General features: G+C 56.7%; 1 protein-coding gene across 1 annotated transcript; it reads right to left on the reverse strand.

Moving 5' to 3' along the window:
• Positions 1-1441: 1441 nt before the first annotated feature.
• On the reverse strand, positions 1442-22205 carry LOC122373130 (protein FAM43A-like). The gene is made up of 4 exons (XM_043350929.1): positions 21993-22205; positions 12613-13146; positions 7618-7805; positions 1442-2798 (listed from the first exon to the last, which is right to left on the reverse strand). Exons 2-4 carry the CDS (start codon positions 12734-12736, stop codon positions 2028-2030), a joined length of 1083 nt encoding a protein of 360 aa, XP_043206864.1. The 5' UTR covers positions 12737-13146; positions 21993-22205; the 3' UTR covers positions 1442-2027.
• Between the last annotated feature and the right edge of the window lie 2744 nt (positions 22206-24949).

Genomic DNA, 24949 nt, shown 5'->3' on the forward strand with positions numbered 1-24949 from the left:
TTCAGCTCTACGGCATTAAAACTGAGAGCGTCACTGTAGCGCAAAACTCGTCATCGTTATTAGAGCCGTAAAGGTGACCTTTGCGCTCGGCTGTCGCTCCACATTCCGGCTCTAATAACTCTCTTTCGCGCTTTCCTATCCGGGTGTCTCGGTCGGCTGCAAACCGACACCGTTCTCTGCGGCGGTGTCGATTACTTTCCGTCCGTCCGTCCGGGGGGTGCCGGCGCTGTCGGCGCGTGTCGCCGGCAGGGACAGCGCTGCGCCGGGGGAGTCCGGCCCGGAGGCGGTGCTCCCCGCCGAGCCGCGCTGATCATGACCTAGAAACGGCTCCCCAGTGGCCTTGGCGGCCCGGAAGCCGCCTGGGAGCCGGCCGTCGACGTGGGAGTGTTCGCGAGGCGGCCGGGAGCGCGCCGGAAGCATCGCTCGACTCTCTGAAGGGCGCCCGGGCCGCGGGCCACGGAACACGCCGTCCGCTGTCACCTTCTGAAAGGGCTCAGTGGCGGCTCGGCACGGGACAGCCCGCAGCTGAGCCGTCGGTCAGGCCGAGACGACCATCGCCGGGCGCGGCGCGACCATCAATGAGAACCGGTCCCCGTCGGCGCCGGACAGGTTTTCGTCGAGGAAAAAGCGTCCGATGCGGTCGCGTGATGGCATGAGCGCTGTGAGGACGCTGAGGGGTATCTGCTCGCCTGGCGGCTGGGTGCGGCGGGGCTTAGGAGGATAAGACCCGTCAGTGCCTGGATGTGATGAGGCCCCGACCGGGTGACACATGGCACCGTGAACTGCGCATTGTTGGTGGCCTGATCTCCATTTATGGCCCATGTGTGGGTATTTTTGGTGCGTAGCTCGTATCCTCTGTGTGCGTAGAGCACACACACACGCCCTGTCCAAACATCAGCCGATGATAGTTATCTGCAATCTGCATTATACAGACCAAAACACCACTGGAAATCCCATCTATCCGCCCATCCGTCCTCTTGGGCTTCCCGTCCGTCGGCCTGTCCGTCTGTCCCATCCCAATCCCGCCGGCCGGCCGGCGCACAGCCGCGAGACCGGTACGTTGCCATGAGGCTGCCCCGGTCATGGTGGAGGTCACCCGCTTCAGCCGACCGCTCCGCCGGCCCTTCACTCACGCAGCGGTGTTGCGAAACGCAGCGCCGAGTGCATTGCACTCGCAACATAGTAGTGTGTGGATCGATGGCAGGCTGTCTTCGCCGCGGCGGTGAGCTCTACTCCTTCATCCTTGTGATATTTCGGTCTCATTTGTGATATCTCTGAGCTGATATTGTGGTAAAATAAAAAGTGTGGTAGCATTTTATCGGCCTTGATATAAATCAAGCCCAGTGAAAGAGCATGTGCGATAAATAATACTTCATGTATGTATTTCATTGCATCGACACTGATAAAATAACTGTACACTGTTACGCGCTTGTACTCCTACATTAGTTGTATCACATCTCATAGATAGCACATTACATACACACGATAGATAATATCTTAGACAGCCAGCGAGGACTGCGGCGGCCTCTCGCGTCATCCCGAGTTTCACTGTCGGCTGTGTCAGACCGGAGTCTGAATGTGGGCGAACGGTGTGCCCGCTGGCGATGGACGGCTCAGCAGAGCAGTGAAACAAGGATGAGCGAAGGCGCCAATAAATAGCACGGCGGTGCAGCGGGCCGACTCGGCCGGCGACCGGCCGGGCTGACCTGTGGTGACCTCAGGTCAGCCCGGCCGCCGCCGACCGTCCGGCCTCGCTGCCGACCGGGGACTGCCGACGCGTCCTGGCCGCCTCGGACAGCCCGAGAGCGGCCCGACCCGCGACCTCCCGAGTCCGACCGCCCGACAGACGGCTCGGAGTGAAGATTTGGCACGCAAATTCCTCGAGCGTCGCGCGGCGCCCCGACAACAACGAACGACGCCCGCACAGGGGCGGGGGCGCTGACTAGACTGTGCGCGACCCAAGAACGGTCGCGCGTCCGCTCGCACACAACATCTCAACACAACGACAAGTGACCGGCGCGGCGCCCTCAGGCCGCCCTCGTCACCTCCTCCGCGTAGCCGCTCTCGTCGCTGGCACTGTCGTCGATGTCATCGTGCGACGCGCGCGTCCACTGGTGGTGCATGGCTTCGTCGTCGAGCCGGCAGCGCACCTGGAGCCGGCAGTCGTTGAGGCGGCGCTCGACGGGCGAGCCGCGGCGCACGTGGTAGACGCGGCACGGCCCGTTTGACTGGAGCAGCACCGTGTCGGTCGTCTCGCAGTCCGAGTCGGCGGTCGGGTCGCTGGGCACGCTGGTGCCGCTGCGCTCCGAGCCCGTGTCCGACTCGGTGTCGGAGTCGGCGCCCGAGCCGGCGCCCGCCTGCGGGTGCGAGCACACGCTCGGCGGCGGCACCAGAGGCTCGCTGAGCGCGCGCGGCCGCGGCGGCATCGCCGACTGGGTGGCCGCGCGGCGGCGCTCCTCCTCGCGCGCCTCGCTCTCCTCTCCGTCGCGGTCCTCCTCGATGCTGCTGAGCTTGGGCGCACTCTTGCTGCGCTCCAGGGGCGGTCGGTAGTTGGCGCCGCCGCTGGCCAGCGCCACCTTCCTGGCCGGGGTGCTGGGGTACAGCACGCTCACCACCGACAGCCGCGCGTTCTGCCGCAGCTGCTTCTCCTTCCTGAACTCGACGAACGCCTGGTGCAGCTTCTCGGTGAGCAGTCGCTGCATCAGGCGCGCCTTGGTCTCGGAGGAGCAGAGCACCGCGTGACAGCGCAGCTCCGGCTTCATCTTGCGTCCTTCGTGGCGGTACACCCAGCAGAAGAGCTGCGGACAAAGGAGAGACAAGTCAGAATCACAGCGCTGGGAACTGTCGGCGTCTAAACAGTCGGCACTCAAGCAATGGTGAGAAACCGGCGCGCGTGCCTGGGAAAGTGTCTCAGCCAAACAGGTACGGGTCTGAGAGCAGGTGGAGCGGACATATACGGCGCCCGGTGTCCGGTCCCAGTGTCCGGATTGGACAAGACGGGCAAACGCAGAACAGGATTGACAAGAATGCAGGGAAAACCGGCGCGCTTCAAATAATGTCTGCACTCAGGTGGAACAGGTATGAACGAACCAAGAACGGACAGATACATCTTCTAGAGAAGTTATGATCTAAACGAGGATATTAAAACAGAACACATCACGACTGAGCCCTCAAGTGTCGATCTCACGTGAGACGGACCAACAGCAATGGTCAGTGGAGAGGTCATGACATAGGTATGCATTAGTCGAAACTCGTAAAACGGTCGTGTTCAGTATCGTGCGCCACACAAAGAGATGCTCCATCATTCGTCTGACGAACCAATCGATTTCAGCCTCAAGGACATCTACGCCTGAGGAGTTTGGCCTCACTTAACCAATTAACCAACGCCTCAGCTCCCACGATCTTAACGTCTCACCACTCAAGTTTGATCACTATCCTAAGGCCCTGAATCTGTCCAGCTACAGTCGCAAAGTGCATGCATTTCCCACAGCTTTTGACACGTTCCACCCTTCAAACGATTCTCGGCGGCGGCTGGCGGCGAATTCGGCGTTCCTCGGCGGACCGCAGCGGCCTCGAGGTGGGGGCGACGCCCATACATAGACAGCCGCACGCGACCTTGGTCGCACCTTTCGCGGTGAGGCGTGCGTGCTCGGCGCTCGCGGTGGTGAGCCGCGGCCCGCCGCCGCCCGGCGGACCGGCCCGGCCTCCCCGGCGAGACGGGACAATGTGTCACCAGCTCCGCTTGGCGCTGGCAGACCGGACAGCCAGCCCCGGAGAAAGTCCCGGCATGTGGCGCGTCTGGAGCGAGCGCGGAACGACCACTCGCCCGCCTCCCAAGTGCGGACGTCTCGAACTGATGAGAGGAGCATCAATCCACCTCGTGCGACCGGCGAACCGAAACGCGTTTGTCGAGCGGGCCGTGACGGTATGTCAGTCGACCAGCCGACCATATGGGGCGGGATAGACGACTATCTTTCCAGCTACCAGCCCGCTCTGGTTTAGTGAGAGGTGGCGCGGGGCTTAGCGCGGCGGCTCACTGCTCATGGCGGTCGACCTGACCTAATTCTGAGGCCGTCACGGTGAATAGATACGTCTTGTGAGGCCGGAATGGAATAAAAACTCGCCGGCTCATGAATTTCTATGCATGTGATTTGGTCGCCGGACGAGGCAGGCGCGGCTGGCACAAACCATGGATTGGACAGCGAGATAAGTTGCCAGACGTCTGCTGAATATCGTCTCGCGTCGGCGACATGTAAGCTGAATGTTTGTCAAATGACTCCTGAGTGTCTGCTGAGTGCCGGTCGTTGAGTTGGGCTGAATTAGGCTAACGGCCCACAGCCTGTCTCCGACATATTTTCACTGCCAGAGTCCGGACATATCTCCGCACGGTGGTGCTATGCCGGCCGAAAGCAGGATCTCGTGACTCGATAGACGAAACAGCGCAGCGGCAGATGGACTGCGGCCTGGTTCGAGTCCCATGAGGGGGGGGGGGGGGCTGGAACAGGGGCCACACCACCGGCGGACCGGTCGAAACTGGTCGGTGGCGGACCGATGGGTTAGGCAGTCACGGACAGACGGACCGGGCCTGACGTTGTGCCGGTAAATACGATGGCTCAACCCGGCGGAGTCGGTCCGTACCAGTTAGCTGACCTATGTATATGATCGGACATAGCCGACAGTCATGGATGGGTACGACCGCCCGCTCTCCGGCCGAGTCACTCCGTGCCAGTCAGCTGACCGGCCGGTGAAGGTCCGTACCAGTCCGCAGACCGGGCGGAGCTGACCGAACAGCAGTATCGGCCGTACCCGAACTGTGCCCGAGCCGAGCCACGACCGGCACCGCGGCACTCGTCACGTCCGGCTTAGTACGGTTGCTCCGTGACCGCGGCGGCCGCTCGTGCCCGGCGTGGCCTCCTGGCCGAGCTGCCCGCCACCAGGCACAGCCGGACCGACTGAATGGTGCTCGAGCGGCGGTGACTCAGGGCCGGCACGGACACATTTTACCCGCGCTAGCGCCAATTTGTCGCGCCAGCCGTCCGCACGATTGGCTGCCTGCGGAGTGTCATGGGTGCCGCAGCGCCGCCCCATGGCGGCGAAGGTTGCTCCGCGCCCGGCCGATCATACCGTTGAAAAAACATCACAAAATCACCGAGCTCTGGCAAAACCATCGGAGTGCGGGCGGCGCCGCAGGCGGCGGCGCCGTTTGGGACCGGGGACATTAGGAGCGGGCGCCCAGGGGCGGCTCGTGGTCCCTCGGCGTGGGCGACTGACGGATGATGCTCTCAGCCGGGCAAGGTCCTGGCTGGGTGTTTGTTGGGCTGGCGCCGGCCCCGACTCTGTTGACAGAGCAGACAGCCACTCCCCGCAGCCGCGGGCGGAACTGACGTCGGCCAAATTCCGTTGCGAATTTGGTGTCGGCGCACCGCTGATTCAGCCCCAGGTGGTCTCTGCACGGCCGCTGGACACCAAACACCAGACACGCTATACTGACCAATGCAGGAGCACTGCGCTATGTAGGCGGCTGTGTGCAGTACCTATGTATGTACTTGTGTCAGCTCACCGTACCTGGCTGTGCCGGGCATACGTCAGAGCGATCGAGTATCGGACATGGTTCACTCATTCTGAGCCACGTCTGATTGTGCCGTTCAAAGCTCACACGTGCACAATCAAATATCAACACCGGCCGTAGCTGCGCATCAGGCGTCAGCTAAGCCCTCGCTCCTGCCAGTACGGCACTCCCTCAGTGATAGGCGCCAGGAGCCTACGACTGTCGTGCTGCTGTGGTTACAAAACCGGCACCGCATGACGCGCTTGACAACCGTCTCGTACCCAGGCTTCACCGGCCCGACGACTCTGGACGTCTGATCTGCGCTTCAAAACCACCCGCCTCGGTGCATCTGCACCGAGCTGATGCCAAGCCCGCTTTCCGCAGCCGGTCACATCAGTGGCCGGTGTGCGTTTGATTCTGTCGGCACGACGACAGATCTGCGGCCGTGCATCTCGTGTCTGTCCCGGCTAAACGAGCACCGCATCCACCTTGATCCCAGTCATCACAGCGAGGAGAATGTTGGCAGGCGCTTTGGTCCGGCGGGATGTTTTATGACACAAACTTGGCGGACACGGCCCGCTCGCACGGTACATTTGAGTCGTGGTTCTGCGCAGGAGTCGGCTGCCGCCCAGGGACTGCCAGATGTCACGCAACATTTGTGGCCGCTAAAGTAAACCGACGGCTAAATAAAGTCGAGGATGACGGGGTAAATTTAGCACACGCCTGGCGCTGGCTCGTTCTGGAGCCTGTCATTCTTGGCTAGTGGTGTGGCGTGCCCGTCATTAGGTGGTCAACGGTCACTCTGCAGGGTGACCTAACCGAGTCCGGCCGCCTGCCCACGCGGCCCCAGCGGGGCGCAGGGGCGGAGGGTGTCGGGGCCGATCGAGGTGCCGGCCCCGCCCTCGGCTCCAATCAGAGCGGGGTGCCCGCCCACTGACCGGTCACAGAGCGGGGCGCGGCGCGTCGGCTCTGATCGTTCTCCGCCCACGCCACCTCCGGCAGATCAAACGGCATCGAACACGCAGCGCGCCGCTGCCCGACCTGACCTACATGCAACGAAAATAGAGCGTGCCACAACAAAGCCGCGCCGACGCGCCGCTCTTCGTGACCTTGCAAGTGCGCAAGGACGACAGCGCCAAGGTCTGGAGTTTTCGGGCGTGGCGCCGCCCTGCCCGCAGGCTCGCCGACGGTGGTATCAGAGTTCTCCATCACATGAAGCGAGCCGGCCGACAGGGCACACCGAACCGACACGGACCGGCCGACGAGCGAGCTCGCTGCGGCAATATTACCACCGCGACGCTATCGCTGCGCACACACAGACACGCGGCCCACACCTGGCAGACACGCGGCACACATGTGACTTACGCCGACGGGAGACTATGCCCCCCCCGAAGGCGTGACAGGCTGATATTTACCTGTACGTCGGCAGAACGGACAGCCCCGGTCATAGCGCGTCGGGGACTGCGACAACCGTTCGGCCACTAACCCAGCCTTGCGATCGATCGTGGGGCAGCCCCGCGAGCCGGGAGAGGCGGCTCGCGGCTCTGAAGGCCGGTGCATTATACGCTCAACTCTTCCGTTCGGCTCTCTCCGGCTCTCAGTCTCTTGTTGCTGTCCGATCCGCTGTCAGCCAGCACAAGGCGGACGGCGGGCTCTTAGAGCGCCTGTCACACCCGAGGTCAGGTGGAGAGGGACGGCAAATTAAGGAGCCTATCACAGGGCCGCAAACCAAGCCCTACCGGTCGCCGGGCCGGAGCCGCTCACCGATTGCGAATCAGCTGAAGTCAGCATGACGCTGCCTTCCTAGCTGCAGAGAGCAAGGTCATGACTTCCCCGAGGGGAACGGGCCCTGCTCTGTCTCGACATCAGCCAATCACCGGCCGCCTATCTCGAGCACGACACTGATGGAGTTAACGTCTCCGGCTCCACAACCTGTTGTGCCGAGTCACGCTCGGATAGTGGAGTACCTCACGAAACATCGCGCGCAGAACACAGCGTAGGCAGCGACGCGTAACTCACGGCTCTCTGCTATAGGGAGTAGGGCTTCGCTCGTTGCTACGTCAGCTCACCTTAGGGTAGTTGGGGTGTGCGTAGGCGTAGGTGACCCGATGACTCCAGTACTCGGTGAGACCGTGCTCCCGAGTGGTGGCCTTCAGACCGGAGACCGCGATGGTGACACGCATCTCGATGTCGGGTTTGGTTGACTGGCAGTAGTTTCGCCACAGCGTGGCCAGAGGCTTGTCAACGCTGCCACTGCCTGCAACACAAGGCACAACAATGAGCGTCAGCTGGTGGACGGCGAAAGGAGTCTCCATAGTAGATTACAGAGGTTTTGACACGCGCGTAACAAAGCGAGTTGCGTTTGCATAGTTATTTTGTTAGTAGTAGCGGGGAGCCAGTAGGTAAACTAAAGGTTAGCAGCAGAGGGTGGCTCATCTCGCCGTCTGGGCTCGACATTAGAGTCGTGGCAAAAACTTGGAATTAGCGACGGGATAATCCGGCGTCACTTCCGCGCCATTCGCGGAAGTACACCGGTGTGCCTTGGAGCACATCACGCCATACGGGGAGCTGGCCTTGAGCCGACGGGTGCTCGAGAACACTTCTTGGACACCTCCGCGGGCCGTCCCAGGACCACCTTCCGCATCTCGGCGCACTTCCCAGGCAGTGACCTCTGTCTCGGGGTGCGTCGCGCCAGACGGGAAGGCGTGGGTGGCGTGTGAGGCGCGGCGGGTGAGGCCGGTCGCGTGCCTGGCTCACACCCCGCGGTGGTGACAAACACAGCGAGGTGACACGCGGCGGGAAGTAGGCACACCAGGAAGTGAGACGTGGGAACTGGCTCCTGGCTGCCCACGCCCAGACTCTCCAGGGCAACGTTCGTCAGTTGACCGAACACCTGGCCGCTATGTGCGCTTTTGGGACTTGCTGAATAAATTTATAGACGCCCGAGGTCGCTTAGCACCGAGGCAGATGAGTGTCGTGGGGCGGCTGCTGCTGATATTAACACACATGAATGACAATGGCGCTCGCGGGACGTGTTTCCCACTATGTGATGGATGAGATCATCGAAGCGAGCGGACAGCTGGGCAGCTGCGCGGGCCTGTCGGATCTCATCTGAGCCGTCATTGGACAATGGGATAAGCTCGCCTGAAATGTTCAGCAGGACGTACGCACCGAGACATGATTTATCTCTGTCAGAGAATATGGACAGAAAGTTTCAGAGAACCGAGTCTCGTGCCGTGGAAAATCAGATTACCGGCGACATTTCCCTAACATCATTGACATTCATGAACAGGATGTAAGAACAATCACGAAGTGCAATTATGCCGCCACGACACCCAATCTCCCACTGCATTTTAACTTCAGCCGCATACCAACGGTATTATGACCTATCTGCACAGTGGGCTTATCGCCAAAGTCCGGCGGCACGCCTCTTCACAACACCGCATACGGCGCGCTGCCGCCTGTCGGCCGTCTCTGCAGCGCTGCAGGCGGGTGCCCCTGCAATCGCAGCAGCAGAGACGTGCCCGGTTACTCGTCCGACTGCATTCTGCCGTCTTGTGCGGTGCGCGGCACGGTGACCGATTGGACGCCGGTGTCGGAGCCGGGCGAGAGACGGTCGATGTCGACCGGCGACAGTTCAGGGCGACGTACGGCCCTGTTGTCGCCGCCGGTCACGCCGAGGGTCGCGCGGCACGGCGCCGAGGCGTGCCACTGTCATCGGTTACCACACCGACAAACGGGGGCCGCGGTGAGGCAACACACCCCTGTGGCGGTGAGGCAAGGGGCGGATCGGTAAACACGCCGGTGTCACGAGTCCGAGCGGCAGCTGCCGTCCGGCCATTCACGAGAGGACGCAGACGACGGGCTCGTGAGTGTCGACAGAGTCGGCTTTGGTCACGAGCGTGACTCCAGGCTTAGCTCGGCGTGTGGCCATGGGCCGGCACAACCGCCGAGCAACGGCTAGTGGCGTGCGGGTCGATCGGACGGCCGATCCGTCACCCAGAGCCTCGGGTCAATAGGAGTTGCCAGTTTGGCTGTCAAATAAATTTGCCGAGACTGTGGGATACCGCGCCGCTTCGTGCCTGATGCGGCTGAAGAGGTACCCAGAGACAGTCTGCAATGTCTGCCTCCGGCTGGTTGCATGGTTCATCGATGGCCACTCTGAGGCCAAATCAATAGCGTTCAGGCTTCCTGTCTGGAATAGGTTAAGCCAGTCTGGATGAACCCAGCTGGTAGCTGTCATTGAGACTCAGAGGACCGCCCCGGGGCGCGGAGGCAGGTGGACATGAACCCTGCGCCTCTATTTGTAATTCAGGAGGATCACTTCCTGTTCAGATCGCGAGATAGCGGCACACATCGGGAAGTACTATCCGGGACTGGTTTCAGCCGCTGACCTTGCCAGAGCGGACATTTGACCGTCTCAGGACGACAGTCTGTTCCCATGAGCAGCTCAGAGGCACCGGTGCTAGCGAAAAAAAAAACGCCTCGCGTAGAGCTCATAAGTGTGTTTGTCCTCCCGACTACTTCAAGCAGTCGCCGGGAAGGAAAGTGAGCACCGGCTCACCTTGGCCTTGCGCGAACATGCCGAACTGACTGCCTTCCGCCTCTCGACTTCGAGGGGACGCGGAAAGTCGTTACGCACTCGGAAAGCGGGTCAGAACTGCGCAGCACCGCCGGTTCTCGTAGCAAATATTGCGCTCTCGCAGCCAACAATATTTAAACCATCAGTGCTGTTGCGAACCCACACTACTGCGTAGCCAGTGCTGTTTCCAAGGCCTAATCCGACGTACCACAGCCCGCTGAGTCTGGCCCTCGTGAGACCACAGGCCTGTATCTGCTCACATCTCCCCATGTTGACCGCCCGACTCACCACGGCACGGCACGGCTTCACGAGGCTGACGTCACGTCCGTTCTGCGAAGCCACATCGGTGACGCGAGCCTTACCTTTTCGGGAACACAACTCAACTCGCCCACCGCCCGACTGGTCAGCGAACTGAGCGTGCGTGGGACCGAATGACCGGCCGGGCAGCCAGGCGAATGTCCGAGCGAGCAAATTGAGCGATCCAGACGGCTTTGGGAAGCTCGGCGGCGTGGTGGGACGATAAAGAAGACTTGCGTCACCGAAAACCTGTTGTCGTGAGAGCGTGCTCTGATGGTCGGACGATACGACGGCAGCACCACGACAGGCTCGGGGGGACGAGCGGCCGCGCTGCAACATTGACATCCCGGAGAGCACTGCTACAGACCCAGGTGGCCTCTGTAGAATGGAGTACGGCCCGCTGAGTCCGTGCTGAGCAGATCATGTCCCATTCTGGGTCGATTCATGGATCACAGACAATCGACCGCATGAGACGATGAGTCAGTTCTGGTCAGCTGCGGGAGCGATTCATGCTTTGCAAACTAGATGAGTGCTCACTTTCCGACGTGAGTCATACCGTGCTTTTCTTTTGTTGGCTGCGTTCCGCTGTATATTACCATTTTACGTGTGAATCACTCGCCGCAAATGAAAGGCATGACTCAGGACATACAATATACATGTCTGATGTCCTTGTACACAGCTGACTAGTTTTCCCTCGTCAGCAACACCTATTGAATGGACTGCCAATGATGCATTGTATAAGCATGGCCTGTCCTTTATCAGTCCGTAAGTAAGTGTACAAATTGAACTAATGAACACCTGGCAACCGTTACCTACGATGGAACAGTCAGTCGTCTTGCGCACTCTGCAGCATTCCCGTTCAGGCCCCGCAAAACATATTTCGTTTGGCTTCGGGTAAGAAGTTTTGCCCGTCGCATCACCACCCTTTTCTCCATCCTTGTTCGATGTGATGTCCTCTAAAAGAACTCCCAGCGACCTCATTCGCTATGCTTCTCTCTGTTCCAAATCCTAACCACCACAGCAGTTGGTTCGCGGCTCCCGCACCAGTCTTCGGAGACCACCCCACCGCGGTCGCCTCCGCCACCCGGCCGTCCCTCTGCACACGGTGCATCCCCCACCTGGCCCGGTGCATCGTCTGCACCGTGCACACGATGCACACGGTGTGCACATGACAGGCGGCAGCCGAGCGGACCCGCCTGGGGCGGACGCCAGCCGGCGTTATACGACCGGCCCTAGCGTCTCTCTCTGCCCGGCCTCCGCGGACCAGCTCGCCCATCCTGTCCTGATCACCAGGCGGCCGATTTACGGCCCAACAACTCGTACAAGCGCCGGACAGACAGCCCGAGGGCGGGAGAGTGCCAGGCACACGACGATCCGCCTCGATGCGCCTTGACCCAGCACTCGCCCAGCTTGCACAAAAACGTCGCACCTAAGGCTTGAGCGATGTCCATATAGATCGATGTGGCGTGTTGCTTTTGGGCGGTGAACAATACAAGGGGAAAACTGGTGCAGAGGGTACCGAGTCGGCCATATAAAGGCGAACACGTGACGAGTCGATGGAGTCCTCAGAATTCGAGTGTCACATGTGCTGCTGCGAGTGATATGACAAAGCCCACATTCCAGGGCAAAGAATTGCCACAAACGAGCGGCCGTGGTCGATGTAAGGCACTGCGCGCGATGACAACGGGAGCCACAAAGAACTGACCTCACGAAACGTTGATACAAGTTTCCTGCGATTTGTTGGAATGCCCAGTTCAAAAAAGATTTGCGGTTCAGCCATACCATCAGCCAACATTGTCTATAGGCCACTTTCACCTTGTGCACGTCGGTGGTCAGCTTTAGCATCAGGAGCAGTGTAACGTGTCACTTTCCAAACAACCGCATGCGATCCGCGTTCCAATTATGCTGGCGAGAAAATGGCGCCTCATAACTACCATAACTATCCCAGCATGAGGCTGCCCAAGGTTATTACAAGGTTGAGGGTTCGCGTTATGTAACTTACAAAACCTCATGGTATGTGCTATTGTCTTTTCAGAAGCCACGCCCAATCGAATTAAAGGAAAGAGAGTGGTTAGCCTCCACTTGTCTTCTTCCTACTCTACCACACTTTCCAATCCTATGATCAGGTACTACTTACTGGAGCTAGTTTCTAAACCGGGTGATGTGCGGTCGCCTCTCGGCTTACCTTTGGCCCACTGGGTGACGGTATTGCCCAGGTAGACGGTCTTAAAGGTGGGGTCCTCCTCGGTAATGTCCACCGAGTTCTTCTTCCAGCGGCGCGTCAGGCGTGACATGAAGGAGCTGGCCATCTCGGATCGGGATGTCAGTCCGAAGACGCCAACGATCGAAATCCACTCGCTGTCTTTGCAGACGCGTTCACAATTCCTTCGCTTCACTGACGCTGGTTTTCTCACTGCGTCGCTCCGAGTTCGTCCCGAGAACTTCGCCTCACTATCGTCTCTCGTCGCTTTCGCTGCTCGCTCGGAGCTCTCGACCGGCGCCGGTGGTCGTGGCGCAGTAACTGCCGACGGCCGGCGCGCCGCCCGCCTACCTGGCCGAGCGGACCAGCAGCGCCGCAGCAGTGACGTCACACCGCCGCCCACTTCAGACCGGTGACGTCACACAGAGTGTCGCGGCTGGACGGACGGCGGCTCGAGATTCGGCTGTCCTTCCAGAGACTACGCTGTTACCTAATCTCACCAGCTGACAGCGGAGAGTTCTGCGGAGAAAAGACAGACGGTCAGACGGGCAGCGGTAAAGGACGGTGGAGATTTTGGCTGGTGGACCAAGTTTCAGACCATATCCCTTAGAATCCAGACCAGGTGCTTATTGGACCTTTCACGAAGCCCAGCTGCTAGAAGGGTTTATTGACTTGCTCTAGTGGGCGGCGGTTTTTGACATATACAAGAAATGCGTCGGGCAATCACGCCAGCTCGGTTTCCATGGAGGGTAGAAGCAAGTCCCCGAACTCAACTCCACTGATGGCGACGTGCCGGTCCAATCCGGTCCTGTCTCAGCAGGAAGGTCCGGCGTCAATGATGGGAAAATGACAGCACGAATCACCTGACAAAGCCGCCGGAAGCCGCCGTCACGATCACGGTGACCGCCCAAGGTGGTCGGTGTCCGGGCCCGGGCCGACTGGGCAGAGGAAAACTGACAGCCGTCGAGCTGCCCACGGCCCACGCGAATCTATCGCGCACGTCCGCCTCCCTGTGCGTTATGGAGGAAACCGCCAGAAAACGGTTTGGCGATGGGCGAAAAATGGCGCGAAGACTGCTTGTAACAGGACACTGACTCATACAGGAGTGGCGGTCTGCGAGGGCAGTTAATTGACTATCGCTTGCTGAAATCAGTGAAAATAATATTGTGCGGTCGCCGTTGCTTTAGGAACCGTTGCTCGACATGCACGCATAATTCAGTTGTATGCCGAAAGCTAGAAAAGTCGTGTTTTTGATGATCCGCTTTATGGCTTCATCCGACTGATGCAAATAAGCGTGAATCGCGACCAAGTGGGGTGACACGTGGCTCTTGTCTCGCAACGATAAACAATCTTTATCGTCACACACCCTCGCTCATTCTCCAGAACTTCGTCTAACAATAGCGCCACGGCAGCAGCACAATAGGCTTTCGTTAACGTCCAACTGTCCAGACATCAGAAAGCATTCCCATAGCGCTCAACTTTCGGATGGTTTCACTCAGATTGTGAATGCTGTTTACAGTCCAAAAAGCCGGGAATGCTGCCGCTATATCTGGAGCATTCAACCACCCGTGGAATGCACCACCAGTTTCCCATTGCAAAACCCGAGAGCTCCCCTAATCGTGGTCGGCGGTGAGTCTAGGTAAAAACAGCAAACCACCAGGGTTGCTACAGTTGTTGCATCCCTCCAAACCGATGCTCGTCATGAGATTTTAAAATTGTGCCTCTGGAGATATCTGCGTTGCGTAATCAAGGGGATGGCTGGGATGCTCCCACGGGCTCATAAGTTGGCATGATCCATTGCTGCATTGCAATGGACGAGTTTAAATTGGACTCTGGGTTCACTGAAAGACGACGGACCCACCATGCTCAGCCCAGAAACGGATGACGGATGTAGGAAAACTGAGTCATCGTGACTTTCGCCTGTACCTATAACTGCTTGAGACGAAAAAGAAATATGAATTGGTTGAAATCAGTATAATATTGCATCCCTGATCAATAAGTTTCTCCCCAAAAATGCCCTTTATCAACCTTTGCTATAGGCTTCTCGAACAGTTGGAGTGTGATGACTTACGAGCATCTTAGCTGTCAAGTAACGTGTAAGTTGAGCGTGGTCTGATTAATCCCATTAACCACCTACTTCGTCACGCAATGACAGCCAAGAAAGCTGCCGTGGCCATAATTGGCTACATACTACATAGTCACCGGACCTTGGTCCCCACACCTTTATCCAACTGACAGGTGATGCAGCACAGTGAATGCCTGACAGTTTTGTCCTTCGCATTTCAGTCCATCTGGGCGATATAGTGGCGACCCTAGCTTGCTACCTCACTGTCGGGCGGGGCAGGCGAGCTGTCGGAATAACTCTCATACTTACCCGCTTTCTTTCAACTAGGTGGAGCTGTTGGGGGCAAGGGTTACGGATCTTTACGGCGGCTGATTGTCACAGCATTTCACCTGTAGGTACAGCCCTCTGCAAACTGCGTGGTAGGTATTCTTTTTCGACAAAACCGAGAATAACGCGAATACTATGCTAACGGTCACTCGGACATCGTAACAGCAAGACGCACGAGACTCTGCACCTTAGATTGGGCTTATTTTGGTAAACATTTTCCATCTAGTTTGGCAACAACACACAAATGTTTATATCCGCCCCCAAAACGAACTTTTGCATTTTGTTGCTACACCAGGCGTACTGTCCGTTTCCTCGCTCGGCAGGCTAGTTCAGCTCCTCACTCATTTATTCCCTGATCACCCACACAGCGGGGAAGGGACGGGACGGGACGCCACGCCGCCCGGGGGTTCCTTTCGCGGCGTCAGGGACCAAGGCCATCCCATCTACCTGCTTGGGGCCGACCTCCACACGCGGAGGGTGATCCATCTCCGGGACCGGCAGCGTAACTGCTCTGTTTGTCGGCCGGTTCTGGGGAGCGGTGACACGATGTGGCGACCGAGACGGGCCCTCAGAGTCCACAGAGGGCCGGCCGTCCAGCCGTTTACATAGTCTCCCACAGTCCGAGCTGGTAAGCTACCCATCCGTTTAGCAGCTCACGAAGGGCCACCCGAGTCACCCATCCGTTCACACCTCTGACTAGGCGTCACGAGCCGAGCGCGGCGCTCGCACCGGCGACTGGAGAGTGGAAGATTGAGGCTAACCGTGGAATCTCGTCCCACTGGCCGCAGAGTCACACGGCCTCTGTCGCCAGCTGAGTCTGCCTTCGCTGGCGGACAAAGTGCCGCGGCATTGACAATCGTGGCGTAGATCTCTCGTGTGTCACAGTTCACACGGCTGCTTAGCGCCGAACACCTACGCAGCTTTGCAGAGAGTAGAAGTTGGTGCCGGTTTTCCGTGAATGAGGTGAATCAGTGGCAAATGAATCGGGTTGTTAATCAGCTAAGAGGGTTGAGGTCAGGGTATTTAGTGTCGTAAAATAATGTGCGATTGACGTACCACCTAGGAACATATGCAGTTTTCCTTGTTCGTCGCTTGTTTCTTTGCCGTTGATGGATATGGCTGTACCCTTTCACCCTGTCATTTCCAATTCAAAGGAGGAAAGGAAATGTGACCGACTGAGGGACACTACGAACGTCATTCACCGCAGAAAGTTTGCAGACAGCAGAAAGATGTTATAGTCTTTCTGGGAAGAAGAGAAAGAGGCGCCTTCCGCCTTGGAGGAAACCACATCATTGTCAAGAGGAAGCTGCAAAGACCTATTCGACCTTTGACGCGGAAGTACCCGTATATAAGAAGGATGTTGACAAGCTGTTCCTCCTGCAGCGACGCGAGACGTAGCAAAGATGTTTGACAATGTCCGTTAATAGTCACATGTGCTAAGGGCGTAACTGCAAGATTCGAATTTATTTAGTGCGTTTTAGCGTATAATCGACTGAGTCGATTCAACGTGTTAAACCGTTTGAAGTGCAGCCGTCCACGGCAAAAGGAACCCTGGATGCTTTATAACAGAATCACGACCTTGTCGCAAATTCGATGGCCTTCAAATCTGCCTCTTTAGATCTCCACTTTGGTTCCGACCTCCCACGATACTGGAATAATCCGGCCTGTCATCCTTCCTCATCATACCATTCAAAGTCGTCACGCGCTCACATCTTTATCCTTCCTCACGGCAAAAGATGACGCAGTCGTCGTGTTCCGTCAAATCCAGTTCTATCCGGAAATTTCGTGCATTATTCCGCTTGATCGAGTGCGTCTGTTTACACACAGACAGACGCAGGCGACCACGCACTTTCGCTCGATTGCGTCACAATGTGCGTACGTGCATTGAAGGACAAGGCAGGGGGGGGGGACTAACGCGCCTGGGTCCAGAGCGAGAGCTTAGAACCAGACTGCGTAACCGCCATATCTGTCGACAAGTTTGACGCTCAGCTGCGCTAAGCAGAGTGCTCAGCCCGCTGATGACCGGCCTGTGTGACAATCCGTCAGTGACGTCAGCAGCCATCGGCCGTGCCGTCATCTGTGCGCAGATCGGCGGGCGGCTGGTTGGGTGGCATTGGCCGCTCGGCGGGGAGTCGGTTGGAGCCGCTTGGAACCACCGCTGGCGGTGGGCCGGTGAGTCGCGTGCGGCCCAGATACGCCTCGGGGCTGACCGGACCGGCCTGGCCCGCGGCACGGGACCGGCCGGCCGGCCGGCGGGGGCGTGGCCGCCGCTCGGTAAACGCCGGAACACTGGCCCCGATTCAGAGACAAGTGGCGCACGGCGGCGGCGTGTGGCGCGCCTAATTGGCCGCCTGGGCGCCACGAATGCCGCTCCGACGCCCGGCTCACTGCCCGTCGCCCAGCCGTCTGACCGATCGGCGAGATCTCATCTGTAATTCTTGATATTCTTATCCCATAACAGGATATTATATTGTAATTCGTAGCATTGTCACTGGAAAAGCAGTCTATAGGAATTGAAATGCCAGTTGCATTTTTACACGTAGGTATGCAGCTCATTCTGTTATTAACATCAAATGTATTTATGCCCCTGAATGCCATTATTTCTGGGCGCAAGGTATGTGGTGTTTTGTTACTTAATCCTCGCCAACAACCAGTGCGCTCATAACCTAGGAGTGTCATAGTTACGATTGTTTTCCACAGTTCGGATTCAAATAAGTTGATACCTTGTACCGTTTCCTCGGTGGTATAAGGCCAATTGGTGCTCTGAGCCGTATCCAAGGTAATGGCCTAATGGCCTCACCAGCGGCGGCGAAGGCGTCTGAACCGGCGCGCGCCTCAGCCAGCCTCCGTCGGGGCGTTTCCCACAGTCACGGTGGTTTTGGGACGACCGGGCCCAACCAGTGCCGCCGTCCCATCGCAGCAGCAACGGCCCAGTCGGCTCTGCTCGGCGGCTCAGTGAGCGGTCCTAACGGGAAGACACGCCTGGCGAACGGGCGCCGAGAGCTGTGGTGAGGCCCGGGCCCGCGCCAGGAAACTGACGTGCGGGCATGCAGGGGCAGATGGATCGTCCATCCTCTGTCTTTTTGGTGGTCTTTTGGATACATTGCTCGCCTCAGGTTATCCCCTTCCTTGGTGACTGCTAGCAGCACGTCGCTAGTGCCATGACACTGCCACGCTGTCAGGGCTATAGGCCATGTGACGGCACGGCGGCGTTTTGATGCTTCCCAGCGCCTGCTATTTGAGTATAAACTATATAAACCACCTGTCGACGCCACAGACCAGCTGGAATGGCCAGCGGGACTGCCAGACTGCCCCAGACCAACCCAGAGGCCTCCAGGCTGGACGTGACGTCACACCGGCTCGTGACGCGCCATGGTGACACGAGCCAGACGGCCGGCCCGCCGTCACGTCACGCGTCGCGCGGCGTGATGGCAGAGCTGTCGTGCGCACGTCACGCTGTGTCAGTATCTCGACGTGACGCGTTGCGTTATAGGTTGTTTGTGTTCGGGATAAGTGGGCGTGAATGGTCTGAATCACGCCGGCATTCACGGGACTCTGAATCACGGTGCTGTTTGTGCATTGCGTGTGGATGTAGTCGGGGAGGTTCGATCGCGAACGTGAGGCGGATAAGGACTATCCTCCGGGCATGTAGTCGATATGCTAATGACACTCCCGGTCTAATGGAAAGCTGACGGCAGTTTAGTTTCGACACATCAAACACCATCTGCGATGAAAACTTGAGACGGTACTTTTACAAAATACCGGACACTGGTTTCTCCTTCAGTGGGTTTTTACAGTCCGCCATTGGCTACAATGAATGGGACAAATTCTAACAACCACTTGATACGTTAGAACATTAAACCTGCCTTCCTCAAAGCTGTATTTCAGCATGTGTCCTGCTGGGATCCGGGATCCGGTATGCTCGCTCATGTCCGTGATGACGGTCAGGTCCGGCAAGAGGGGGGGGGGTCTCGAAGCGCACTGAAACTGGTTCTCATCTTAGAGCCAGTAACGCTTTCTCACGGCTGAGCTCCCTGTTCGGAGAGCTAATTCCGCCCTAAATGGCACTCTTGACTGGAATCCAGGGTATCTTTCGAGGTTATCATCCGCACCGTTCACGTTAGCAGCTTTTCACTCGTTGTCTGCTTCTTATGTCGGCTTTTATAATGAAACGGATCAATCATCAGGTTGATGTGATCGATCAAGCTATGCGATTTAGTGATCATACGAAATATATCGCAGTCATATAATTCGTACTATATTACCATACACATGATTCATTCGAACGTTGCTGCTGCTTTATATGCTGTATTGCGATTGTAATTGTTTCTGCGTGAGAATCAGACCTAAAATTATTCGAAAATCAGTAATGAGCCGCCGTTCTCCTGACACAGTCCTGCCTCGGGTTTTGGGAAACCCACGCCGGCCGCCGAGGAGCCGGACCCAATCGAGTGCTGCGCATTATCCCAGCTCGGGGCCCGTCCCCTCATTCAGCGGTGTCGCTCCGACCCTGAGAGCGCCCAGTGACGGCCAGCGAACCGAAACTCCCAGTGAGTTCTCTAATCTCTCCCTGCCAGCCCACCAGCGGTGCTCCGAAATGGCTGACCGCCTCCGGCGCACAGCAACGTCCCATCGAGAGCACCGCTCTGAGCCCGCGCAGTAGGTACGGCCGGCCGCGACCTCGCCACGCCAGGAACCCTAAACGTGCCGTGCTGTGGCCTCATTGGAGAGCGAGAACGCCAGAGAAGGACGACGGAGACTGCCGCGCCGGTCTCAGAGTCGCCTGGCAACGGTCGTCAGAGACGGCACGCTGTGACATTACCGGCGCTGGAAAGGTTCGCCGAAAACCCGCCAGGCCTAGCACAGGTACCGAACACCAGTGCAGCCAGCTCGTGGGCACGCCGAACACCACCTACGCACCAACTCTCGGCTCCCCCCCCCCCCCGGGCCCCGGACCGTAAACCGACTCGGAAACAGCGAGCTGCACGCAACTCGTGACGAATTGAGCAGCCGATCCTCCGAAATGAACGTAAAAAGGTATTCCAGTCGCAGTTTGGTGAGATATAAACCTCGAAGTATTGCGATATTTAACCTTGTCTTGGTCAATTGCTAGCGGTTATCAGTGACCGGAGGTGTGGTTTTGTGACTTGCTGGATATTTATCGTTCTCGTATGGTACTAAACCCTTCCGTTCTCATGGTTTAGATCTATTCATTGAATTTTTAGCTAGCCCGGGCGATAGACATAAATAACACTGGCTAATGGCCATCGAAGCGAAATTAAGCCTCTTGGCCATGTAAGAAAATAGTTGTCCTGTGTGAATGTGTGATAGCGTTGAAGACCATCATTTCCAATTATTGTTTAAAATTAATGTTATCTTCAGTGCGTGCGACTAACGTGCTTTAAACGTGTCTCTTTGGGAGGCCACAAAGTTGCACGAGAATTGCGAAACTTTTAGAGAACCCAAAAAAATGAACTTCGATTTTGGGTCCTCAAACCTGATAACGATAGGATGTAACGGTGACCGGGAAATAGCGCAATGTCAACTGTAGGGCACAGCATTTCTGGTCACGTTGTACCCATCCCTGGCTGTTGCTGAGTTCATAGGACAGCCCGCAATGCATTGCAACATTCCCCCTCGCTCTTTCTTGAGGCCGACGACGTTTTATGTTTACGGTATCATTAGGTATTAGGAAAGGAAAACGGAACAGTCCAACAATTAGGAGACTGTCTGTCGAAACCACATACAAAGAACATCGTGTTTTACGCACGACTGCGTACATTTTGCCTAGGAACGGCCCATGTGTTTCCATTGTCATTCACGCAATATTTTGTTGTACTCTTCTTTAAAACAGCGTTTTACAAGGAAACATGAACACATCACCAAATAGCTTTGGCGGCAAGTCGGCAACGGAGGAAGAATAAAAGATAATTATAGTTCAATCAAACCACCGACGCGACAGGACCCTCCACATTCTCGTCATTATCAATAATACAACACCACAAAATTTTCCTACACCTATCCCGGATGCAAAACATGCGTTAAATTTAGTGCCTCACTATCGCCTCTTCCGTCAGCCGGGCCCGGTCCCGAACTCTGGACCCTTTAGTCCGGATACCCCGGGGTTAGAGAGTCGTGGGGAGCTCCCACGACCTTGGCCCTGCTGGGGACCGCAGACCGGCAACATGGTCCGAACCCCGTGACCTGACCATCGCTGCAGGACTGGACGTGAGGGAACCGAGGGTGACCCTAGGAAAGGATGGGTGCCGTGAGGCGTTGGGGTGAAGGACAAGAAAAACGTGTCCAGCAAGCATGACAACGGTATGGAAAACCGAATAAATTAACTTGAAGCTCTTCGCATTGTCATTCAGGACCGGACAGAAGTGGTCAGGTCGCTAATTGGAAAGCCAGTTTCATGAGCATTGGGCATTGTGTTTTCCCGTTTGTTTGAAAGGAGGCCACAGACGTCGCTTTTTCACCGGACCCTGTTTGCCCGGGCGCGATGACCTTTCAGAGGAGGTGGGTGCGCAATTAGTGGCGGACTTTCCGGGTGATGTATTAACATCATGAATGGCTGTGGTGCCAACTGGGTGCGGCACAATTCGCCACAGGGAAGAACAAGGTAAAACGAGCAGCAGTGTGATCATCTAACGCCTTGCCGACAGCTGTGAGCGGTTGTGAAAGAATAATTGTAATGAGCTGATGGCATTAATTAACGCTAGTTCACTTCCTGCGGAGCTGAAGTCTAACGGATCTGGTAAGTGGGGGATGCCGGTGGAACGGCCCAAGGCTGATGCAATCTCGCTCCATAATCCACATTTACACTTGCGTGCCCGCGGGCTACACTGGGTTTTCCAGAAGTCTGTCGATGTATTCAAACATTGGCAAACTCTCATCCCAGTTTGATCCATTTTCCAGCTGGCAATACAGAAGGTTCTGGTGTGGCGAAACCCGCCGTGCGCCGCTCACTCACCTGGTGTGGGGCCGAGTTGCGGCGCCCCGCGGGTCTCTATACAGGTCTCTGGTCGGCGGTGGCTCCCCTCTGCCAGTCCCGCCGCTCTCCTCTCTCCGTCTCCTTCGATGTTTCGTTTGCGACTGCCTCCTCAGTCCCCCGCGGTGCCCTCCACACATGGCCGGCCGGCCCGCGTCCCCGGTGTACTTACCGGAGGCAAGCGCCCTGCCCAGTGAGTCCCGGTACCTCCAGCCGGAGATACTGCAAACCGTTCGCCGAACACGACCTGCTCGTGACCTGAACGGACCCCCTATGACGTCACACGAGATGGCTGCCGTGAAGCCGGCAGCGATTCCCGCGTGAGATGGTCACGATTCGACAAGGTTGCAGCCTCCGAATCTCTCCGGAACGCCGCGCCGCGAGAGGCGCGGCTTCTTCGCAGAGGAGCAGCCTCGGGTCAGAAATCACGTGCTCTCAGCCGGTGTAGAGTGTCAGAATTAGGCTGCCGGTCACGACCGGTGGGCTCCGAAACAGCTGGCGGCTGCAGCCGTTCCAAGGTGAGCGGGGCGGCGCACCCTGGACCCTCCGTCCTGCCGAGTCACCGCGCGCTACGAGCGGCGCCGGGCGCCGGCGCGGCCGTGGACAGACCACAGGCACTCGTGTTTAGTTTGTAAGGCGACCGGGTGGCCTGCCCAAAATCCCCACCGTCGCTAGTTTGATTATAACAACTGAGCGCTGGAGGTCATTGGAAAGCCCCTTCTATAGCAACGAACCAGCCGAGATGTCAGCGCCGTAAACACAGTCGGTCGTGCCATCGTTGAATGGAGATAATTATAAACACAGCACGCCGGCTCACTTAGCGGAATTACCATCTCGAAACTCACACGGCATGTTCTCGCGGGCTGCCCGAGGACCCACCGTTCCCACGGGCCGTGTCGACCGCATGTCAGGACACCGCACAGTGGGGATTTTTCCGATCTAGCACGTATTTATTCGTAGAGGGCAAACCATAGGTAGAATTGTAGCCAGATTGTGCACAGATGTTGGCTGGTGTGTCCTGGTGAGAATTTTACCTGTAAATGTGCATAATCAACATAGTATAGGGGGTTCAATTGGACCCCCCGCTCAGCCGTTTGGCCCCTGATCAAGCTAGAGCTTCGCGGAAAAGTCAAGCGTGCTGCCTATGACGAAATTAGGCCGAATATATCCAATTTCAAAATCCAAGGTCATAAGCTGACTTTCCAAGTCAGTTTAATGACCCAACTAAAGTTGGGAAATCGAGACCTCTTGAAACTTCGCAAAGTTAGGGTGTTACGGGGTATTTTGGGGTGCTGATCACGAATTTCATGTTAGTTTTGATCACAGACGATGTCTTTATGCATTTAGGCCAGGTCGGGTCAGGTCACGTTAGATCAATTCGTAGGCGTCCTGCCGGCCATCCATAGAAGTGTCACCTACTACTGATAGCTTCGTAACATGGAACGAAGGCACTAGAACTACTTCGTAAATATTCAAATGGCTGCTAAAATCGAAATCAGCACCAAATACTACCCTAGAAACAAGTAAAACTCGAAAAAGTGAACCAAGGTCATCAAAAGGTCAATGACCTTGACTTGACCTTCACGTGACCTTGACTCCCACCATTATGCATGGCACCAACATCATTTCACATATTTGAACGTTTAAAACCACAAAAAGACTGGAAACCGCGGATAATGTGAGCTGGCATACGCCGAATCGCGATTCCGGCCAAACATGGTCTCGAGAAATATGCCACAGGTCAAAGGTCAGTTGGGTCCAGAGTCATGAAATATTTAGGTTAGATGTAAAATTGATGATCTCGAGGGTACCGAAAGTTTCGGCGCGATCGGCCGCTTTTTGCGCGAGTAATTTGCGGAAAACCATGGGGCTTTATCCGACCCCTTCCCCTCCCCCTCCCCACAAGTGCGATGGTTAATAAGGTTACGGTATGTGTAATTTACGCTTGTCATCCTATTCCCAATGAATGTGTCTCAGAAAATATGCATCATATAAATCACGAAGTAAAATTATTCGCCTATGTCCGGAACATACCTATATCGTGCTGTTTGCCCTAGCGCTCCTCGAGTGGGGTGTTAAGATACTCTAATGTGAATATTCCGTGTTCAGGCAAGTTTCGGCAGCCAAACTAGGCGTTGTCTTGTGCAGAAGAAAGTGGCGAATTCGATAGGATATATTTCGGAGTGGAAAAGTGTGGAGAACATTGTTGATTTCCTACATTTATTTAGAATACCATTCCTTCAATATGGTGTCTGTAAGGGTTTTTTGTAAAGGGAATTTTTGTGACTTTAGTAAGGTTGTGGCATACCTTCTATTTGCCATTCCATTCCTAATAAAGGTGCCTTTCAGACGATATGCAACTTTAAGACCTCGCAAGATTAAAACCAACAGGACAGGACAATGAAATTGAGCTATACTTTCGGGCCTTGCTGAGCCCATTGAGTAATCACGCATGAGTGTGAACTTCGGGCGCATTTTTCCTAGTTTTGCTGTGGACATACAGATAAAACAATGCCATATATGAAAAATTCAGACATTTCTTAGCCCTACTGACACAAAAAATAAACAAAAATCAAAAAAATATTTTTTGAATTAATAGCCGCTAGATCGGAAAAATCCCCACTGTGCACCGCCCCGGGCGACTCGACTGACCCGTCCATCCGTCAGCGGCCCGGTCAGCCGGATCGCTCCCGACCTCAGCGGAACCCCAAACACCGGATGGGACCACTTATCGGCGTGTCCTTCTCATATCCCTAACCACACCAGAGGCATTTCCGAGAGTGATTTCACCCTGGGCTGCGCGGGCGGCTAACGGCACCCCACTGTGGAAGCCCAAGGGTTTCAGTGACCCTCGGTGTCTGACCTAGGTCGAGGTCGCATACAGGGTCAGATTGTGGCCCTAGAATACTGGGAGGTGCTAGTAGCGTCGTTCAGAATTC

This window comes from Amphibalanus amphitrite, unplaced genomic scaffold (assembly GCF_019059575.1).
Source record: "Amphibalanus amphitrite isolate SeventyFive unplaced genomic scaffold, NRLGWU_Aamphi_draft 000038F_arrow, whole genome shotgun sequence".
Lineage (NCBI taxonomy): Eukaryota > Metazoa > Arthropoda > Thecostraca > Balanomorpha > Balanidae > Amphibalanus > Amphibalanus amphitrite.

What these genes read in the sequence shown, in the direction of transcription:
- LOC122373130 (XM_043350929.1), bottom strand. Translation starts at nt 12,736, where the DNA reads ATGGCCAGCTCCTTCATGTCACGCCTGACGCGCCGCTGGAAGAAGAAC. An exon ending in CGTCACCCAGTGGGCCAAAG is followed by an intron (nt 7,806 to 12,612) that starts GTAAGCCGAGAG and finishes CTTGTGTTGCAG; the next exon opens with GCAGTGGCAGCGTTGACAAG. An exon ending in CACACCCCAACTACCCTAAG is followed by an intron (nt 2,799 to 7,617) that starts GTGAGCTGACGT and finishes CTTTGTCCGCAG; the next exon opens with CTCTTCTGCTGGGTGTACCG.